This window comes from Falco peregrinus, chromosome 3, assembly GCF_023634155.1.
Source record: "Falco peregrinus isolate bFalPer1 chromosome 3, bFalPer1.pri, whole genome shotgun sequence".
NCBI classification, from domain to species: domain Eukaryota; kingdom Metazoa; phylum Chordata; class Aves; order Falconiformes; family Falconidae; genus Falco; species Falco peregrinus.
Window position 1 is genome coordinate 82,285,784 of NC_073723.1, and position 22,764 is coordinate 82,308,547.

Below are 22,764 nucleotides of genomic sequence, written 5' to 3' on the forward strand. Positions count from 1 at the left end.
CCCTGTGGTAGTATTTTCACAGTAACCAGCCAAACATTGTGTGATACTGTTAGGAATGAATACACTAGGCTCAAAATTCAAAGTAACCATATGTGTAAAAACTAATTCGAAAATGAGGACTACATTTTAGACTATGGTGTTTAAAGCAAAAATTATAAGCTAAATGTTTTTGAATGGCATCACAGCAAAGGAGTTGAATCAAAGAAGGAAGCAGAATGTAAAACTAAGTATTTGATTTTTTAATAAAAAAACCAAAAAGGTAAGGTCTCTCCTGGTTGAAAACCTGGCTTTTATGTAACAACATTAGTGTCTCTAAAGTTACCAATGGAGAAATCATCATTAGCGTGAGGAATTGGAAACAGGTACAGAGATGCCCGCTAAACGTAGTGGACTTAGAAACGAAGAGAGCAGATGCACTACACAGACAGATTTACCTTAAGAGTTCAGTTCCTCCAGGCCTCACCTTTGTTTCAAAGTAAATTTGACTTTACACATACCTTAAACTCTGATTCCAAACATCTTTTAAATCATTTATGCTCACAACCCAATGCCTTGAAAAGCAAATGAAAAAGCTTCTTGCAGCATCTCTTTGGTACTTCACCTACAGGCATGGGTGCTAATCACAATTTGCGTTCCATAAAAGCAAATGTCCCTGCACTGGTTAAATACCTACTATCATCTGCAGCATACTGCAAGAATAAAAAAATTCATTGTTGAGACTGAGAAGTTGAAAACCTTTCACTGTGTTAAGGTAATAGAATCATAGAAAACAAGAAAAAAAAATGGCTGGAAGTAACCTTTGCTTGTTATCTAGTTCAGCTGCCTGTCCCAAGAAAGGCTAAATTTCAATTAGACAATGTGTCTAATTGCTCAGGCAAGATGGGAAAATCTCTTGACAGCAGCAGTTCTGCAGCCACTCTGAGCACCTGTGTCAGTGCTTAACCAGTGTCTGAGTGACAAACTTCATCCTCCTGTCCATCTAATTTCCTTCATCGCAGCTCAGGTCCACTGCCTCTTGTCCCTGCTCTTTTCAAGAAACACTTTACATGAATCCATACGGATATAGTACTTTTTTTCCTGAATGGCAAAATCCTATGATCAAAAAAGGGCTGGAAGGGACCTCAAGAAGTCATCTTGTTTCACCCTCCGCTTTAAGACAGGATCAACTATACCAATAGTTCATGAATGTTCTGATGGAAATGCAACAAGACTACACCATTGCTTTGCTAGCCTTACAGTAAGATTGGTTTTGAATGCATAATCCAAATTTCTCTTTCAGTAGTTTTAGACTCTAACCTTTATCCTTTTTGTACTTACAAACTGTTGTTATTTGAACCATAAAGAGCAGAATTATATTTATTGGAAAAAGCCTTTAGAGTTCACCTAGCCCAGCTCTTTCTCCAAGTACAGCCAACTACTAAGTTAAATCAGGCTGCTCAGGACCTAGTCCCAGTGAGCCTTAAAAACCCACGAAGGTGGTCGGAGATCCTACCACCTGTCTGGTTAACCTGCTCCAGTGCTTCCTCAGGGAATCTGCCTACATTGAAAGAAAATGCCAGCTTTTCTGCAGAGGGATCCTGTATGTTTTAATTTGTTTTTCAGAGTGCTTTCATTTTTTTTCTGAAGGTGATGTCACAAAAACTAAATCTACCAAGGATGCTCTAAAGTATTAGGAGACTCACCCTGTAAAGTTTACAGATCCAAAAATGCAAATGGCAAGGATAATCTACTTTTTTTTTAATATGAATTCCTAAGAGAATTTGCACAACAAGAGTAATGTATTTTGTAACAAGAAGTAGATATAAGACTTCCTAGAAGCACCAGTTTTAAGCATACTACTCCCCCAAGTCTGACACACAAATCTGGTGCCAGCGCTAGCAGCCAGAATACTCCAGTACCCAGACCAGTACCTGCTGGCTTCTTGTCCCACAATCGTTCTCTCAACTACCATTTAAAACAGTTGCAGCTACCTGCTGCCAATGCTTTTGCTCTTGAGCTCTGCTTCCTGCCACATTATATGCACTGGAAAAATACTCTTACCTTCTTTGCTTGTGCCCTGTATACATCCCACTTGCCAATCACAAGCCTTGCTTCAACATCTCCTGGGGATCAAGGGCAACCCAGGCGGAGCAAAATGCAAGTACGGTGCATTACATCGTTCTTTTCTGCCAAGCTAATACAGTGAAACTAAGGGGGTGAAAGGGAGTGATTAGTGGTGGAAAAAATACAAGGAAAATCATGTGTGGAGACTAGGACTGGGCAGAATACGAGGCAGAAATTAGGTTAGACTGTCAGGTAACAAGTCTTAACGCAGAGGAACACCTAGTTTTCTGGGGGTTTTAATTTTTTTCCTTTTGTTATGCCAGAGCTAGGTCAGACACAGTGTTGCCTGGCATCATGGACGGGCTTTGCTTCAGCTAGGCACTGAGCACAGCCAGTACTTCAGGTGTGGAAGCCATGATGCCAACAACATTAACATACCGAAATCCCCATTAAGGCCTTCAGTGGGCTAGGTATGTCTGCTACAGAACACACGCACACGGTGCAATTTTAAAGCTCCTGCCCAAAACCACAAAGCTTTGCAACTAGAAAGAGTTAATAAATTCATTTGCTGGGGCAAAAAAATGCCAAATTACATCTGGAAGGACAAATGTAAGCACAAATAGTTCAAGTTTCACAAATCCCCAAGATCAAGAGAGGTCCTCTTGTTTCCACTGTAAAATTAGTCTTCCACACGTGCACTATGCCCACGGGTAGTGCACCCAACATGCTGTTTTGTGTTGGAACTCTTATCTATGCACAGTTAGAGATTTCACCTAAGTTTGCAGCTAACCAGAAACACCTCAGGTGACAATTGCTGACCCCCAAGATCGCCTGCTACAGGTACTACAAGAGAAGCTTTCTCCAAAACCAAAATACCAAGTTAACATTATCTTCAGACACAAACTTTTAACAGCCAAGTTCTGACATACATTTTATTTCTATCACTCCAAGGCTATTGTTTGGAGAATGAACTGAAAGCTACGAAAGTAGCAGACAACAGAAAAATGCTGGATATTTTTTTTCCAGATTTTTATTCAACAATCCGCTTACAGAAAATGAATAGAACAAAAGCTTACATTAAATACTACAGAAAATGTTAACATTGTTGAGCTAGTCCCCGAATATGCTCACTTTCTATATTCTCAGCCATCTGCACTGCAGTTCATTGAACAAAACAAGAATATATGAAGGCTTTCTTGGCTGCAATTCATTATGACACATGAAAACTGCAGCCCCTGACAGGCTCCCGTTCAGTAGAATTTGGCAAGACAAAAGCAGTCAACTGTTTTGTACTGTAATAAAAAACAAAGCAGTTTACAAATGAAAAACAGTCAATACATTTCTCTTAAAAACAGATGAGCCCACAACCCTGGAGCACACTTTTCAGAAGACAAAAAACATGATTATCTGCTCTGGAAACGTATTTTGTGGGAAGTGCTATGTATGGATGACCTGTAGGCACCTGTATCTCCAAAACCTTTCAGGAAAGAAGAGATTACCATAGGAAGTTTCAACTGCAATCTTTTGAGTAGAACTCTTCAGAAAGATTCAGTAGCTTCAGACCAGAACCATCAGCAATCATCAAGCTCCTTTACAGTCCATCACTGCCATTTTTAATACAGTTGTTATGACAGCTTGGATTCCCCCTCTCTCCCATCAATGTTTTTATAGAGTGGTGTCAGTTTATGGAATTGACATTTTTAGACCTATCAAAGACCAGCTTAAGGAGGAGGATCTTCTCCTCGAATAGCTTTGTACTTTGCCATGTCTTCTGGGAACACTTTTGTCAGTTCTTGAATTAACAGACTTTTAAATTTCTGGAAAGAGAAAAAATGTATATACATCATCTGCACAATTTCTTTAGATTTCATCAAGCAATGTTATCTGATGAACAGGAACATCTGCACACAACACAGTTCTACATTTCAGTGACCTAAGAGAATGGTTGTTCCCCCCCCCCAAATAAAAAAAAAAAAAAAAAAAAAAAACAACCAAAAAAACCCCCACACCAACCCAAACCCCCACACACAAACCAGGAAAGTTACTCTTTAGAAAATTCACAGAAAATACTCAAGTGAAATCCACTAGGAAAGCACTAAACTAAAATGCTTTTAATTTCCCATAAATTAACTATTTTCACCTAAGAAAAACAAAGTAGTTGGACCTCTCCAGTACATCAATATCTGTCTGACTTTATTAAGCAAAGTTGATAAAGGACATGTCCTCTTGATTTGACATGGAATACTCTCCACCTCCAAAAAGGAACTTACACGTAGCTTAGGAAGAATTACGTATTTCTACAATTTTACAAGCACAGAGCATACCAAAACAAAGAGCAGGTTAGAATGTATGGAGATACATCTACATTCTGCAGCACAAATTGCCATCCTCCACACTAATTTTAAGTTCAGTCAAAGAACATTCTGAAACACAAACAGCCCTTTCTCAAATCTCACTAAACTTCCTTTTCTGTGTTTTGCAGCAGTAATTCCAGCAGTTAAATAGTATAAAAGAATGCTTAGGTTCATATTAAATGAAAGTGCAAGTTCAGAAAACCCTGAACACTGGCATACCTTTTCAGTAATTTTTATAAAGATTAACTCATGCTTATATAGCACGTTTGATATTTTAATACTCTAAGATCCATTCAAGACAGGAACAATATCCCTTCTGTTTTGCTTGTTTCTAAATTTACAAACATCATAGCTACAAGGTACATTAAAACAGTGCGAGGGGTTCACTAGTATTCAAATGAAAACAACAAACCACACACACAAAAGAAGACCTGTAATGCTACATACATCTTTAATCAAAATAAAATCATAGCGACATCTCCATCTCCAGCTGTGGGATGAATTACTATTTCCTTTCCAGAACAGCTATATTAGCATCAGTTAAGATACAGGGATGCAGAGCAATTCCTAATACAAATCACCTAATAAGGGAATAACTGCAAAAGTGAAAAAACACCCACATATTTATAGAAAAATAAAATCTTATCAAATACACTATTACATTGGCATTGCCATTTCTGATTTACCTTCATTGTGTCAATTTTTCCTTTTACTTGCTCATTTTTTGCCAAAGCTCGCTCTAGACACTCTTTAGTGTAAAGCTGAGGATTGCGGCCTTGATCTATGTATCTGAAAATAGAAAAGATACTACCTAAACGATCATATTCCTACTAGGATGTTCTCCAAAGTACAGAATTACTCACCTTGCTGTCTTTTTGTTACTACTGTTATCTGAAACGTGTGTTTTAAAAAACACAGTTTAACTCAGCCATTTTCAAAAGATAGCTCAAGGAGGAGTAGGCCATGGACAGCAAACGTCTATCTTGGTACACTGTTTTAAATCTCTGTTTCTAGAAAGCCTGAAGCTTTGGAAAAAGTATTAAAAGCAAACAAAAAGTAAAACTAGCTAGTTCCTCACAGGCACCCATTCACATGAATGGTGAACGATGGCCCTTTTCCAAGCAACTGAAAGGGCACTAACCATAAAGTACTTCAGTTAGTACATGGTGAGCAATAAGCACATAGGAATATAGCACCCAACAATTCAAGGACGAAGAGGAAGAATACATGCCATAGTAAAGAGTAAAAATTAACACACCTGTATTAACAAACCTGTGTCTTTTTGCTTTGTGGTGTGTCTGACAAAGGGAAATTACATCAGTGAATGAAGAAAACAGAACGTTTAAGACTGTCATCACAGATTTACAGATAGAGTGAAAGCGCAACTGCAAAGAGTCCTGTATAGCCACTAATACACTAGAATATAGGGAGCTAGTGACATTTGGATTTACAAGTAACACCAGTAAATTAACTTGTCAGCTATATTGTAAAAGCGGTCTTGTATCACTCTCCCTCTATGTTCATGATTTTTTTAACGTTCTAATTCTCTGCTAACAAGACTACCAATACTGAAACTAAACATCTAAGTACTGGCCTAATTCATTTTCACCTCCAACTTTAAAGTGCTGATTCTAATCTTGTGTAAAAGTATATTTCAAAAATGAAAGCTTACTTACTGAACCACTAGATTTGACAGAATCTGTCTGACTGCCTACACGTGTAAATACAAATTACAGTTTAAATAATATAAATAATATTTAAGTAAATTTTATATTTATATTTTTATATATATATAATAGTAAAAAAAGGAGGTCCAAAAGCAGGTGTACAATTTACCACTTCTTTTACCCTTCCACCTTCTCACAGGCTGCAGGTACTTCTCACCTGCCTGCTGACATTCCCGTCAGGCATTCAGAAGACGGGGTTTAAGAAACAGGCAGCCCTCAAGGAAAACACCCCTGCCGCACAGACACGCCACCTCAAATCACACCGACCACAGCACCTTCCCTTCCAGGTACAAAGTTACTTACTCAAAAACCTCCAAGGGCACGCTGATATCGTGAAGCTGCTGCCGGCATTTGTCGATGTCCTGCAAGCCCGTCACCATGAAATTCCTGTAAGGAGAAAGCGGGTCGGGTTTAGCCAGAGGGGCGCGCGGCGCTCACCCTCACCCTCACCCGGCTGCGAGGCCGCTGACACGACGCCCAGCGAGGGAGACCCTGGCGACCCCCCCTGCCGCGACCCCCACGCTCCGCTAGCGCGGCAGGGTGCCCGGCCCGCCGGCAGGGCCTCCGACACCCTGAGGCACCGGGCTGGGGGCGGCGGCAAGAGCCCCGCGGCCTGGCCTGGCCACGGAGAGGGGCGGCGGAGCGGCGGGCCCCTCACAGTTTCTGGTTGAGACCCGTCTGGCTGCTGGGCTGGAAGTCGCTGACGATAATGCCGAGCTGCCGGATGTTCTCCACGAACTTCTCCAGATGCTCCTCCAGAGAGTCGAACTTCTCCGCCACCGCCATCGCCGCCGCCGCCGCCGCGCTTCCGGCCGCTCGCGCACGCGCGGGAGGAGGGAGGCGGGGCAGCTGGTGCGGCGCCCCGCCGGCCCCAGGCCGCGCCCCCACGCCCGGAAGCCACGCCCCCGCCCGCGAGCCACGCCCTCCGCGCCCCCTCCCGCCGCCGCAGCTCGGTGGGCGGCTGCCCCGGCGCGCGGGTGAGTGCGCGCGCCGCGCCCCCGCCCGCAGCTCGGCAGCCGTTTGGCGTTGCTGGTGGTTCGGCTCCGTGCCGCGCCTCGCTGCGCGGGGTGGGGGGGCTGGGCCGGGCCGGCGGGGAATGAATTCGAGACACAAATGAGATCTATAAACCCTAAGCTGCGCAAGTCATTATTTGCTTTGGGCGTCCCGGGGTCATCAAACACGTGATCGTAAATAATGAGAAATATGTTTTACCCTGAAGGTAATCAATACTCAATTATAATTAGCACCTTTTATAAATGCCAGATAATTGGAGTTTGACAATAGGGATCATTCAGTAGCCCTTGGCACTGCTTTCCTTTCCTTTGTTACCATATAACATCTCCAGGAATTTTTCAGTAGATCCCAGTGGAGCAGGAAGCACACAATGTGATTAATAACATCTTCGAAAAAAATTGCCAGCACCCCCTCGAAACGGTGGGTCCTGAAAACTCCCTAATCGCTCTGGCCTGCCAGAGGTGGGCTGCTGCATCCAGGTCCTGAAGCGCCTCTCTGCTTGACTTATGGTTCCAGTCTTTCTTGCTAGTCCACTCCTGTAGAACTGCTGTAATTGACTCTCATTGGGGCTTTTGGTCAATTACCCTTTTCTCAGTCCTCAACAAACAGTAGCACATTGCTTGTATTTTTAGACCACCATCTGGAATTTCTCCGCTTTTGAGCTGTTCCCCTTCCTGCATTGTGTAGCCATTAAAACGTGCATCATATTTAGACCCATCCAAAACTTGTGCCTGGCTCCGATTTGCTTCCCACCCCCACCCTGTACCAGATGTTGGTTGAACCTGATCCATTTGCAGCGCAGAACCCACTCCCTTCTCGAAAGCTTTTCAAAAATGTGGCTTCGTGCTTTTCCACAGGCTGCCCTTTCACTGCTAGGTGAGGTCTGCCCATGGCTGTCCTATCACTTCACTAAGTCCCACCAAATTCCGCATTAAATTACTTGCCTCGTTATACACAACTGCAAGCTGCTGTCTTGCTGCTAAGGGCCAGGGTCAGGGATCATCTCTGTGATGTCCTTAGCACAAAGGGACCCAACTCGTGGGTAAAGGCCATACATGCAACTGCAATACGGGTAACTGCATAGATCTAACGAGCAGATATTTTTCTGCCTGTTTCACACCTCGTGTCTGATCAGTAGATATGCCCAGCCCATGCCCGATCCCACTCACTAAAGGAGCTCTCAGACTTCCCTTTTATCTGGTAACAAAAATGTACACCCAGAGTTCAGGACACCTGGATTCTAACCTCTCTTTTTTATCCACAAGGATCAGAGCCTACAAAAAGCTCTGACCTCAGAGGCTAGGATATATTTAGCAGTGGGGTCTGTTCGGTCCCTGGGGCTGTTCTACTTTGTGCCAAAATGAAGTATTGCTTGAGCAATGGGAAAACAGAGTTCGGCATACCACACAAAAAGAAATGGAGGACTTCGTGATTGATTATCTGATAAGGGTTCATTACCTTCCCTACCTGTCTTATGTCTGATAAGGGTTCCTTACCTTCCCCACCTGTCTTATGTCTGCTAATTACAAGTGTTTTTTTCTAAACTGTGTAAGAAATAGAAATGGTAACAGACAGAAGTTCACTTGGTAATAAAAACCACGATGGAAATTACCTGGTGACAAAATAACAGTCTATATTAAATAATCAAGCTATCATCTTCTCTGTGGGAAGATTATCTGACATGCTTAAATTCTTGTGGCATACCACAATAACTGTATGTTTTAAAAATATTTCCAGTATGTCTCTTTCCAGTTGAATCTTAGATCAGTCCAGTAATGTAGGCAGATAAGAATCTGATGCTTTGATTCACAATGAAGGATTTGAATGAATGTTTGAAATGAGCTAAAATAAAATAAATAGATATTATATTCAATCAACAGATTTAATATATTTTATGCATTTGTAGCTAAAACTTGTGACTGTTTCTGTTCCACAGTGAGAACCATCAAATTCAGCAATTGTTAATTTATTGGATGTTATCTTTTTATTAGTTTTATTTTTCCATTTATTATATCAATGACAACAACAAAAATGTAAGAAGTGCTCTAATGGTCAGTTTCTGTTCGGGATTACCATGCTAGTTGGGTCCTTGTTGAATATTCAGGAGTTCATATGATTAAGTACGCTAACCCAAAACTGAAAAGTGAGTGACTGTAGAGAGCACTAAATATTAAGGAAAATAAAGTACTGTGTAAATGTGAAATTGTGAAAACAATCCTAGGCTGCAAAAAGCATTTAATCAGTTCTAGGCCTTGACAAGTATTTCCATCCTATGATAAAACAAATCCATTGTCTATTGATCAGTAGTTGCTGACCATCCTGCTTCCATAGCTGGTAGAACATTCTCTGGGCAGCAGAAGTCCCAAGATCATGAGATTTTAATATAAGTACTTTGCACTGATCACATGAGAGATTTTGGTCTGAGGAAGAGAATAGCTTTTTCTAATATTTGGGAAGGAAGAATGTAGAATATGGTGTACTTACCAGATTAGATTTGCATTTGAAGAAGTGGGGGTGGGGGACAAATTTTGAAAGAACAGTCTAAATACATGTGATTGTGTCAGACGTGACTCTGCAGGCACAAGAGGCTGGGTTTCAAACAAAAAGAGTTGCTGTATATTCATCTTTGCTTATAGGCAAACACATTCAACAGAAGCACGGAGCAGAATAACTTGCTTTAAATTCAGCAGAAAAATGGACTTTGAGGTACTGTTAAGGCAGCCTCTCCTTCCTGTTTGTGGGAAAGCCTTTGGCTGTTGGAACTGAGCAAACGTGGTTTCTACTTTGCTTGTGATGATTGAAATCTTATAGATGTCCATTACCACATCTAACTCAGGTAAAGTATCTGACAGAAAAAAAAAAAAAAGGAAGTTGAACCTGAAATGTAGAGATATCCAGCCCATCTTAAATCTATATTTACTAGGCTGGTTAGGTTAGATTAATGAATTTTGTTAGAAAAATGTGTGAAGTGCTCTTAAGATTAAAAATTGCTATAAATCTATTACCAGTTGTTAAATTTTTCTCTTGATCACCAACTTGGGCAGTGTTTTCCTATTTGAGGGGGGGGGGGGGGAAAGTAAAACAAAGAAACACATGTTCCAATGGAAAGAGAGAGAGAGAAAGAGGAGACAGAAAATTATTAATAGGTACATAGAGACAGAAGGATTTTGAAAGGAAATATCAGGATTCATGGTGTAAGTAAGCATATTTCACTCCTACCCTGATTTCCATACAAAGAGTGAGCAATTACTGGCTTGTAAGCTGGGCATCTGCACTGGGCAGTTAAGTAGGGTTTGTAATAAAGGATAGAATGAGAGGCCATGTGGATCAATATGACCCATTTGGGAAATGTAGCACAGATTACATAAAAGAAAAGCCTGGTTTGCAAACCTTTAATGAATTTTTCAAGGGGTCAGTAAGCATGTAGATAAGAGTGATCTAATTGATACAATCCACTTGAATTTGCCATCAGCTTTTGGTGAAATCCTTAACCAAAGTATTTAAGGAACTAAAGCAGCAGAATAAGGGGAGAAATCCTAAACTGAATAAAGAACCAATTGTCAGATAGGAAATGCAGGATAGTAGCAAACATCTAATTTTTGTAGGGGAGAATCGTTCCCAGAGAAGATCTGCAGGGAACTAAGCTGAAAACTGTGCCCTTCAATGTGTTCATAGATGACCCAGAAAAGAGATCAGAAGGTGCAATGAGAAAATTGGCTTATAAGAAAGTTAGTTGGCAGAGTGAAGATGAATATGGATTATAGAAAACTGTAGAAGGACCTGAAAAGGTTTGGTGGCTAGGAAAGAGTTTCAGAAGAAATGCAGACAGATAATGTAAAGCGAAACACACAGCAAGCAAAAAGATCCTGGTTTCACATGAAGATTCGTGGCCTCTTGACCATTACCATACAGGAGCAAACTCAAAGACTGAAATATAAAGTCCCATGAAAACATCAGCTCAGGAGTGGTCATTAGGAATTGTTAGGAATTTGAGAACAAGTAGAAAATGTCATTGTGCTACTGCATAAATCCACAGTTCATCCCAACCTTGAATACTGTGTGCAGTTCTGGTTCCCTGGAGTAGAGATGGAACAAAGTCAGAGAAGGGCTTCCAAGATGACTGTAGGTGTGAGGTGGCTTCTGTACTAGGAAAACACAAATAGATGGGGAATCTTTGGCTTGAGGGAGAGCCCACTGAAGAGAGCTATGGCTGATACTTTGCTGTGTCTACAAAGCCATGAGTGGTCTGGAGCTTAAACTGTCTTCCAGAATGAAAACTAGGAGCCATCAAATTGCAGCCAACAGGAGACAGCTTCAAAGCATGCAGAAAGAGGTGATGTTTGTCATGCAAGGTTTAGCAGCCTTGCAGGACTATTTACCAGTGGATGCTGTGGACAGCAAAAGTTTAGCCAGGTCAAAGGGGAAATGGGACTATTGCTTGGTAGAGAGAATCAGAGACAGGAAGATAAACCATACCTGGCTCAGGAAATCCCATGAGCCAAAGGTAGTCCAAGCCCAGGAGAGGTCTCACAGAATCTCTTTAGCATTTGCTTCTGGTTACTGCTGAGCACAGGATACTGGCCCAGATGGAGCTTTTATCTGAATCTGCATGGTTACTGTTAACAAGATCTGCCTGCCTGAATTTTCAAACAATGGCCTGTGCTGTGCAGGATGCAGACCAATTGCATAGTGGTTTCTTACCAAGCAGAGCATAAAGCCGTTGATTTATGTGGCCTTCAGGTCTGGAAAAAGCTCAGATCACTGTTTTCTTATTTGGTGGTATATATACACCAGATAAATGAATTCTGCAGTGTAATATGGCACAATGCAGTGTTTAAGATTAATTACTGAAAGTGCTGATATTGTCACTTTTTCTTCTCAGAAATTTAAAAAGTGGAAAATAATTCATCTGTTTGTCCACCTCTGGAACTGTGATTCTCCTCTGAGCTCCTGTTTTCTGCTGCTGGCCAATAAAGTGGAAGAATTGAACAAAGAAAACAAAACACATGGAGTTCCAATGATGCATGTCTTCTTTCCTTCTGTCTTTCTCACTTTCTGTCTGACTTTGTTGCTATTTTCTTCTGCGTGGTTGTATCTAATGCACCAATTGCTTCCTTCTCGTTCTGCAGACCCAGAAATAGAGGTTGAAATTTCAGGTCATTAACTGGGAGCATCACCTGCCTAAGAATTCCATTTTATGAGCCAGCTATTCTTTGTTTTAATTACAACAGATGATAAGCAAAAGAGAAGCAGAGATATAGATGTAAGCAGCACAGAGAACACCACTTATCTGCTCTTGATATATCAGGCTGATGGTATTTATGTTTAGGATGTTCTTTGACTCACTCAGAAGCATGCTGTATTTTCACATTTTACTGCATAAAAATAATGTGATACAATAAAATAAACAATTTTTAAAATCCCACTATTCAGCTGAATAAGAAGTGTAATTATTTTTTCCGTACAGATTTGGTATCTAGCAACTGGCTCATTAATGACTTGAAATAATACGTCTTACACAAATTAGCAGGATGATGCATTTATGTATCATGGCTGGATCTCAGTTTTATTGAGAGCATCTAAATTTATTTATTTAAGAAGCAGCAGGAGCAGGGTTTTGTTCATACAATAATTTTTGCTCTTCCAAGTCCTGTTAAGTCTTGAGATCTTCTGGGACCTGATCCAAAGATAACTGAACCCCGTGAGACTATTTCTATTGATGGCAAAGGATATTGGATGACAGTCTGTTCTCACAACTCTGGCTCCAAGGAGGTCAGCAAGACACAGCAAAAGACTTATATGTATGTTTCAGGACAAGAATGTTATTTCCATAGTGTAATGACAATCTAGATCTACCATAAATAAAAAAATTATTTCATATTACCCTTAATTTCCCATAAAAGATTAATTAATTTTGTTTTTAAAAAATGTGTTGAGAAATCAACAGAATTATCTGGGTTTCTTCCGCTGGAGCATTATTCTTATTCATCAGACTCAGTTTATATTGCATCTATATTGCTGTCATATGTCATTTAAAGCAAAATTAAGATCTATTCTTCCAAAATGCAGAGTTGCTTTCAATATTTACCAAGTAGCTTCATGTGATTTTTTTTTCCACAGGTGTGGGAAATACAAACATATATTGTACTTTTAGAAAAATATTCTTCTCATTATATAATACCAACAAGTAAGGCTGATTTGCCTCTTGCTACCTGTAACTCAGAGTAACTAGTGCACTGTATTTAAAAATAATACTTCTTTCATTACCAGAGATTCAGTAAAGAAAGCATCAGAATATCCCAGGCAGCAAAATTTACTAAGATCCCAGACCATGTGTGCCAGCAAGTGAAATGGACCCGGGACCAACCACTCTCCAGCACTGAGTCCAACTGGCATGAAGCAGTTATTTGTATTGTATTTGTATTCCAACTCCTGAAATGTGCCTGAAAGCAGTTCTGGAAGAATATTGGTGGTCTGGATGAAAAAGCTGGCTGGGTACCTTTGTAACAGTTAAACAGTGTGGATGCCAGTGTTCCTGGGTTTGTGCCCTTCCCTGGCACTTTTCATTTTTCTAAGGTGGGTCTATTATTCATGGTGCACAAGAAAAAGGAAGTAATGCCTACACGGGTTCAAACCAAAATAAATCAGAAAATAAGAATCATACCTGTAGCCTGTGGTGAAAAGTGTTTAAACAACCAAGTTGTGCCAAGCCATGGTTACGGCCAGTATGGAGCTACCAGCACTGTTGCCTTGGGGCTGGGAATAGTCCTGGGGCTTGTGCTGGTGTCCTGCAGGAGGGGCTGGAATCAGTGAATACTGCAGGCTTCAGCCTGATCAACATGAAGGGTCTTTAAACAGGTTTGACTTACAGAAGTTGCCTGAGGAAGACTCTAATTTATAGCTATCGATTCTTTCAACACCTGTCCACCTGATGAAGAAATGCTTTATTGCCCCATTAGTTTTGTTCTCAGATATCATTTCTGTGCTTTAATCAAATAATTGAATCATCATCCAGACTTCTCTATGATAAATTAAACACGCTGAACTCTTTACATCGTTTTCTTTAATGACTTTCAGCTTTTTCAGTGTTTCTATTTTTTCAATATCAAAGGGAAGATGACCTGCGCAACAAAATCTGGCATTGGTCTCTGCAGAGGTATTGGTCCCTGTTGTCCCATGCCTTGCACTGCTCACATATCCTTTCTTGTTAATGCACTGCAGGACTGCAAAATTCCTCTTTGCCACAAGATTCCATGGGAAGCTTGTGTTGATCCAGTACGTTACAACCCCTAACTTCCTTTAAAGTTCGCTGCTATAGAGAATATAGTCTCCAGTTACATGAACTCGCACAATTTGGTCTTAGTAAGATCACTTTGCAAATTGTTTTTATTAAAATGCATTTATTTTACAAACACTACTATTCAATTTAGTCTGCCTCCCCACTATTTATGACTTCACTGGCCTTTCCGTACACTCTTTCTTTTATTTGCAGTGTTATATTTACTTCCAGATAGTCAATATAACTATTAAATTATGCCAGCAGCCAGTAGCAGTCCCCTGGGGAACTCTGCTGGCTATATTGTCAAATAAAATCCTACTCGTGAGTGGCTCCAGGAGCAGATCACGCCTGGTCTGCCACATTGCTCCCAAAAGTGATTTCAGAATGATTAGACCAGCTTGATGTGAGACATATTCCAGTTGAAGTCTGGCATAAGGGATTGCTCCAGGGTCCTATTCTTACAAACTGTGTGGATGAGATTGTGTCAGATTTGCCTTGCTCAGCCCACTAGTTCAACACCATCCCAACTGGCCTTATGTCTCTGCGTGTCGCCACAAGCCCTGTCTCAGGCTATACCATGTACATGCTTATCATCTTATTATAAAAACACCATTTTCATGGTCATTCAGTGTCCCTCACTTTCCAAGAGGGCAGCTGTAGTAGTAGCACAGGCTCTCTGACTGCTTTCTGTAGCATGGAGGCTGAAAAGATGGAGTAGGAAAAGCACCCTCTTGTGCTGACCATCTCACATATAGCTTGGCTCTTCTCTGTGCCTACTGCTTCTCTTTTGCCCCCCAGCACAGATTTTTAGACAAAACCTCAGAGCACCACTGTGCTCAGCCCTCTGGGGAGTGCCTGGTGGCCCTTCTTCCCCAGCAGTTCTTCTGAGGTGTGGTTTCAGTGCGTCCAGGCAAAATACCTCTGAAAAAAAATGTGGCCTAGAGATGGAGGTGTTGGCAGAGAAAATCAATATGAGCTGTCCTATAAAATCAATATGAATGAAATTCACTGTGGTGTGTTGATGCTGGGGACCAACGTATCTCCTTTGGTTCTCTGCCCTCCACGGACAATTCTGAAAGGGAGCTGCAAGTTCTGCCTGATCTCACCTTGGCAGACACATGCTGCTTGGCAGAGGATGGAGAAACAGAAGACACTGAGTGTCCCAGGGGCCGTGATAGAGAAGGCTGGTTGTGCACAGCTAGGGAACAGCCTGCCCTGCTGCCAGGAGAAGGCTGAGGGAAGAGGAAGGGACCATCTGTTCTCAGAACAGGAGGACTTGGTTTACTGGTGGATTTGGCAGTGCTGTTAGTGGCTGGACTCAATGATCTTAAAAGGTCTTTCCCAACATAAATGATTCTATGATTCTATGAAAGCAAGTAAGACAAACTGATTCAGGAGTTATTTGGTCTCCTGCCTGCTCAAGACCCTGGTGCTTACTGGGTTGACATCAACACTTCCACTCTCTCTTTCCTTTATCACCAGAACCACAGTGGCAGACTTGCTTACAGTCTCCTTTAGACAGGTACCACAGGTACAGGGATGAGGCCTTGGCCACGCCTCATGAGACACTTTCAAAAAGAAACATACCTTACCTAGAAGCCTGGATAGATCCTCTTCTTCTGGTTTTCACATATTTTTCTGCTTTTTCATTTCATATACAAATGCCACCACTGGCTCAGAGTCCAAGAATATGTGTGATTCTTGTGGCAAGATTTGTTAGGATGGGTGGAAGTGGATGAAGACCCAATTTAAACCCCTGTCCAGCTCTGTCACTATGACTATATGCCATGAAGGTGAAGTAAACAACCAACCTGCACTTGTCAACTCTCTTCCCCACTAGAAAATGTCTGTCTGTGTTTGGCAGGGCGTGAGAGGAGACCAAGCTGGGAAGCTGGTTGAGTGGTCCAGCCTTGGAGAAACAAAGAAGGTTCTTCAGGGTGCAGCCCCTGCCTTCTCCCTCCCCTGATCTCCTGTGGTCCCAGTAAGAATGACATTTAGCCTCCAGCTCACCCATGCAGTCACAACGGTGCTGGGCCTTCTGTGTCCCTCCCAACCTGGACTTCCCTGTAAGCCAAGCCCCACACTAGGCATTAGCTCCCGGATCCTGCTGTGGTGGATGGATCATAGTGGATATGTCTCTCAGAGGCTGGCATGGGAAGCTGAGGCAAAATTTTGTTTGGACTGAGGGAAATCAGGTGAAAACCAGAAATAATAGTGAAAGTTTTCAGGAGACTATCTGTCTTACTTAGGAAAGGCACCGGTTTTACCAGGGTTCATGGAGGATTGTGCATCTTGTTTGTGATTGTTGTTATAGAGGTACGGAGACAGAATCTAGGAGCAGGGAAAAGGGAAGGGAGGCCAATCCTATTCTGGATTACTGCTGCTATGCTGCTGAGCATTGGTTCAGTGCCAGATGTGCTCATGTGGCCTCTCTAGATCTGGCAACCCTGGCAATGGCAGTACCAGGCTTGGTATTAAAAGTGGCAGAAGCTCACCTTGCAACAACAGAAAAAAAAAAATCTGAAATGGCCAAGCAGCATTTTTGTGTAAGGTGCAGTGGGAATACAAAGTGCACACTGGGGGCTTGCTGGCTGTTGCCACCTTACAAATCGCTGGGCAAATGAATATGCCACAGAGATTGCAGATATTCAGAGATCAGTCAGTCTACATATGCATCTGAAAATGGCCGAAGCAGATAAGCAACACCTGGTACAGCATAGATACACTCAGAGGTCATGAAGGCTCATGGCAGTGGGTGAGAAAGAGAGCTTGGCCTCACTGGGAAAGAAAGATTGAGGCAACGTAAGTCAGTCAAACTATGAAGGCAGTGGTGTTGCATGTGATTCTGCTGTGATAGCCAGCTACGACTGCGTGGTTGTGTTTGGAATAAGCACTACCCATCTTTTTTGTGTTTAGAATAAGCACCACTGTTGTATTCATGGGTTTGGTGTACACAGACTTAATTTAATTTGCTATGAAGGCATGTCTTAAACCCAAGATGATTTTCTGTTTCTATTTTCCATATCTTAGTCTGGAAACAAGAGTGTCTTGGGTCATCCATTCTGTCTCAGACATCCAGATAGAGCAGTATGCTTTAGAAACCAAAGGAGTTATTGATTTCTTCTGCTATAGTTAATTGCAACATATTAGCTTTCACAGGAACAACCAGGTATGAAAAAGCAGCTGAAATTTGCTGTATAGTACAGCCATCCCAGTCTTGGCAAACATCTTCTGAACTGCACAGTAGCCCAGTGACTGTAGTACCTCCTGGTGCTTCCAGGACCCAAGCACAGGTTTGTTCCTACTGCCCTCTTGTAGCAGATGTTGAAGGAGAAAGTGAATGTTGTTGCTAAACCTAATAGAGAGAAGCCTCCATCTTTTGGCTTGCTAATGACAAACTCAGCAGCCTATCTACAGCATCTGATAATCCACAATCTCCGTGTGCATCTTCATGTATACAGAGCGGGCAGGAGAGGACCTGCACTGATCCCATAGCTGGGACAAAAGCCCTGCTCTTACAACATCTATGACTGCAGCCACAGGGTGACAAACCATTTGTTCTTTGTATGGTATATAATATGGTGCTGACTAGATTCCTCCTTACACTGGCTTTGCAGAAGCAAAGTGACATTTCTTCTTCCAGAGGACAAAGGAGCTGCTACCCCAAAATGTATTTCTGGAAACTAAGTGGTGAAGGACATGAATGTCATCTAATCGTAGAAAGGACCAGTGTTGCATGTCTGATGCTATGAATTTAGTATGCTTGCTGTTCTAGCCATGCCCATGGGTAACTGCCGACTGTGAATTCTGTCTTTGGTTGATACCATTAACATAATACAGGCCCTGTCTTTTGTCAAATTCCAAAATGTACTTTGGGCTGGACCAATGTTCCTGTAACTTTCTGTAGATGTGACCTCCTTCAGGGCCTACCTGCCTTCCTGGACTTCCTCATCTCTCCAGCCAAGGAACCAGTGAACTACCAGCTGGTGGCAGCAGCAGCTTCTCCAAGATCAGGGTATGAGGACTTGATCACAATTCCTGGTGACAGTGTATGACAGTGTATGTAAACACACACTCCTCACTTTTGAGGAACTGAGCCATTACCAGTAATCTTGCAACTAATCTATTTTTTAAATAATTTAGCTTCTCTAATCCTTTGTCACCCCTTTTGAACTTTTGCCATGGTAGCTTGGGATTTATAATTGTCATTGAGAAACAGGAAGCTAAAGCATGTCTCACTATTGTTATGACAATGCTGATGTCAAGATCTTAGGGAAAAGGAGGAAGAGTTCATTACCCATAAATGCATTGCAATTGACCTTTCTTGTGGCTGTGTGCTGTAAAGTAGAAAATTAGAAAATATGGTGAGATTTAGGGGAACACAAAGGTAAAGTTGGTCTCCCTGTGTTAATTTTGTGTGCTCCACACTGACATCCACCTGTTACTTAGGTGACCTAGAGTCTTAGTGCCTTTGTCTAGCTGGGGCTTAACCCAGTGCTCTGAGCTGGTAATAAGCCATATTTGTGTGTCCCTTTGGTGCTGAGCACCAGAGTACTGGAGCACCTGCAGTGCTGCTTTCAGGCTCAGCCACTGTGCACTACCTAGTGAAACAGGTCTGCCACCAGCCCTCAACTTCATGTGGAGTGGACTGCAGCTAATGCAAGACACCCATCAGACTCTTCCTGGAGTAAGGAAAAAAAGCCATCTATCACCAGCTGGAGACTTTGCAAAAAAGGGGCTACCTAGGGCTCAGAAGCATTTTGTTTGCTCCCAGTTAAAACAGGAGAGCTGTAAGGCCTCAGTGATAGCCTTGGTTCTCCGGTTATATACAGAAGCCCGGAAAAGTTCACAATCTCAGAACTTCAGAAATTTTAGTCAGAAAATCCAGAGTCACTGTCTGCAATGACAAATGAATTTCTGCATCCAGGGTAGTGTGACCATCATATAGTTGCCATTCCTCCAGCCATTCCATGAGATACAGCTTCCTCACTGAGCAGCTACAGAATGACTGTAAAGGTGGTACTGTAAGATGAAAATATGGCCAGAAGATGTCAAGGCTGAAGGTGGAACAAAGTAAAAGGATGCATTACTTCTGGAGAGATTTATGAATTATTTCTGTGCTTTACAGTAAGACTTTTCTCAGGATTAAACTATGGCATGACCATATCTTGCATTGGTGTATGAGTGCAAGGATTTAAAAATACCTGTGTGTATATGGGATGGTCACCTCTGACACAAAGTTCTATGATTCAGAATTCTTGGGTGCAAATCCCTTTTAGTCAATAAGTAGCCATACATGAAGGCGAACACCATGAACATAAAAGCCTCTTCTGAACATTTCCAATGTTGTGCGGCATTAAAAAGCAGACATCCAATCATATTCTCCAAGGATATTGCTTACCTCACCCATTCTGAAATGCCGTTGCTGTGATATAATGGCTATTCATTTACCCAGGTAGCCTTTGCATTTACCTGGGTTTATCATGTCCACGGAGTGGATGTTACCTCAAGAATTTTGTTTATCTAACTCAGTGAAAGAGATTAGAAATGCCAGATGGACTTCCAACACTGAGAAGAAGGTAACTTTGGAGGATGTATCAACAGTGACAGGGACTGCACGTGTATCTCTACAGGCTTTCACATACCAGGAGTGAACACTTGTGTAGGTTTTCTTCATTCTTGGTGTTTGTTGCTGGAAATGCCTTTCCTCTGAATATCCTTTTAAAAATAAGTGATGTTGTCACTTTGGAATATGAAAGGAGGTAGACAAATAATGAGTAATCAAAGGTGCCCAGTGAGATGCTAGTAAGCATTGGGACAATGCAGTCAGGCAAAGGAGGGAGAGATGAATAAGTAACTTGCTTGTTGAAAAAGTGTGTGTTTGCAGGTTTACACAGAAGTCGCTAAATAAAACCTAGATAATAATAATAAATAATTCTAGAGAGGAGGCTGTCCCCCATGCTATAAAGGAAATCAGTGGTGCCTACCAAGCTGATCTAGGTAAATAACTGTAATTTTAGAGGTCCAGGTCTAAAAGCTGGCCTAATCCTGAGTATATGAGCAGGACACATACACCCTAAGATTTTAATGCCACCTATAACTATCTGCAGACCTGCAGAGGAAGGCAAAAAAAGACCAGTAGAGGATAAATCATGCATCAAGAGGAATAAAATAAAATCATTCCCAACTCCAGTGGAAGCCCTGAGGCATGGAATTATTATAAGTATAATGCAAATTGACAGTGATCTAATCTATTTTCTCACACATTTGGGGATACTGACAAATCAGATGCCCAGGGACTCATAACATAAGCTTAATTTTCTATCTTTAGGCATTTGTCTGTTATATTGTGTTGTACAATTACATCCATAAGCTTCTCAGGCTCCATCCTACAAGACTGAAAGCTACTGCTTCCAGTGCTCGGGAGAGTATTCAAGCCCTTCATTCATCAGATAGCTGGAAGCATTTAGATTTCCAGTCCAAATGTATTCAGGATTACTCACTGTACATTTGATCATGTGATGAAGTCAATACCCCTCGCTGACATTTACTTCTCAAATATATTTATAGTGTTACCACACCCCCGTTCAGTCTTTGCTGGGCTATACTAAACAAGACATGATCTTCTAATTCTCCTAAGATGTGTATTTTGCTCCCCTAATCATCCTAGAAATGCTTCTTTGCACTTACTCAATGTAAGTAACATTTTCTAACACACACAGGCCTAAAATTCTGCTGCATTTAAACGGAAGCAAACAGCAGAAGGGGGGGGGGCAGCAGAAGGGGGTGGGGTTGTTGATCTGCTGGAGGGCAGGAGGCTCTGCAGAGGGTTCTGGACAGGCTGGGCTGATGGGCTGAGGACTATTCTAAGGTTCAACAGGGAGAAATGCTGCGTCCTGCACTTGGGTCACAACAACCCCACACAACGCTACAGGCTTGGGGAAGAGTGGCTGGAAAGCTGCCTGGAGGAAAAGGCCCTGGGGGTGCTGGCTGACAGCCGGCTGAACATGAGCCAGCAGTGTGCCCAGGTGGCCAAGAAGGCCAACAGCACCCTGGCTGGTATCTGAAACAGTGTGGCCAGCAGGACAGGGGAAGGGATTGTGCCCCTGTACCTGGCACTGGTGAGGCTGCACCTCGAATGCTGTGTTTGGTTTTGGGCCCCTCACTGCAAGAGGGACGTAGAGGTGCTGGAGCGTGTCTAGAGATGGGCAACGAAGCTGGTGAAGGGTTTAAAGCACAAACCTTATGAGGAGCAGCTGAGGGAACTGATGTTCAGCCTGGAGAAAAGGAGGCTCAGGGGGGACCTTACTGCTCTCTAAAACTACCTGAAAGGAGGCTGTAAGCAGGTGGGGATTGGTCTTTTCTCCCAGGTAACAAGTGACAGGAGGAAACAGCCTCAAGTTATGGCAGGGGAGGTTTAGACTGGATATTAGGAAAAAATTCTTCACTGAAGGGGTGGTCAAGCATTGGAACAGGCTGCCCAGGGAGGTGGTAGAATCGCCATCCCTGGAGGTGTTTAAAAAATGTAGATGTGGTGCTCAGGGACATGGTTTAGTGATAGACTTGGCAGCCCTGGGTTAACGGTTGAGCTTGATAATCTCAAAGGTCTTTTCCAACCTAAATGATTCTATGAATACAAATCTGAGCTTTTGCTGAGCCCCAAGTAACTCCTTTTCTGCAAATTCAGTAAAAATGAGAAAAATCACTGGCCAGTATTACCCTGCTAGACAAAAGCACCTTCCTGGTAGCCCCAAAGAACACCAAACTGGTATTGCAATAGGAGTTCGGGGCTCTGAATCTCCAGCTAGTGACAGATGCCTCTCTACTGCAAGAAGAGTCTGAGATGCCCTTCATCAGCTGCAGTCTGCTCCACGTGAGGCTGACGGCTGCTGCTAGACCTGAGCTTTGAATGCTGTCCTGTTTCACTGATCAGCGTACAATGGCTGAGCCTGAAAGCAGCTCTCCAGCTAAATATGTAAGAGAAGTATCTGCCAGAGGTCAGCCTGTTTTTCATACCCAGATGCCCTTTCACCTCCCTGATTCTGAAGTCATTGCATCACTCTAGGGTATCTTTATGTACTGTAAGTGGATCAACCAGTCCTGCTGCAAGACAAGGATATGAGGGCCATTTCTGGGAGATCACAGGCTAGTTCAGTTTGACTCCTGCACCTGGCAAACTGGTGAGAATGTACAATAACGAACAGAGTTAATATATATATTTCTACTATGTAAGACACTATGGAAGAAGAATTAATGAGGTATCTATAGAGAGAGATCATGGACCAAATTTGTTTGGAGTATTTTGTCAGTCAATGAATAAGTGGATAAGGATGGTCTAGATGATACA

At 42.2% G+C, this 22,764-nt stretch overlaps 1 protein-coding gene across 1 annotated transcript; it reads right to left on the minus strand.

Moving 5' to 3' along the window:
- Positions 1–2,961: 2,961 nt before the first annotated feature.
- On the minus strand, positions 2,962–13,471 carry MED10 (mediator complex subunit 10). Its single transcript, XM_055799886.1, has 6 exons — positions 13,406–13,471; positions 12,191–12,261; positions 6,783–7,244; positions 6,428–6,511; positions 5,084–5,186; positions 2,962–3,860 (listed from the first exon to the last, which is right to left on the minus strand). The coding sequence occupies exons 1-6, from the start codon at positions 13,469–13,471 to the stop codon at positions 3,765–3,767; spliced, it is 882 nt and encodes a 293-aa protein (XP_055655861.1). The 3' UTR covers positions 2,962–3,764.
- Between the last annotated feature and the right edge of the window lie 9,293 nt (positions 13,472–22,764).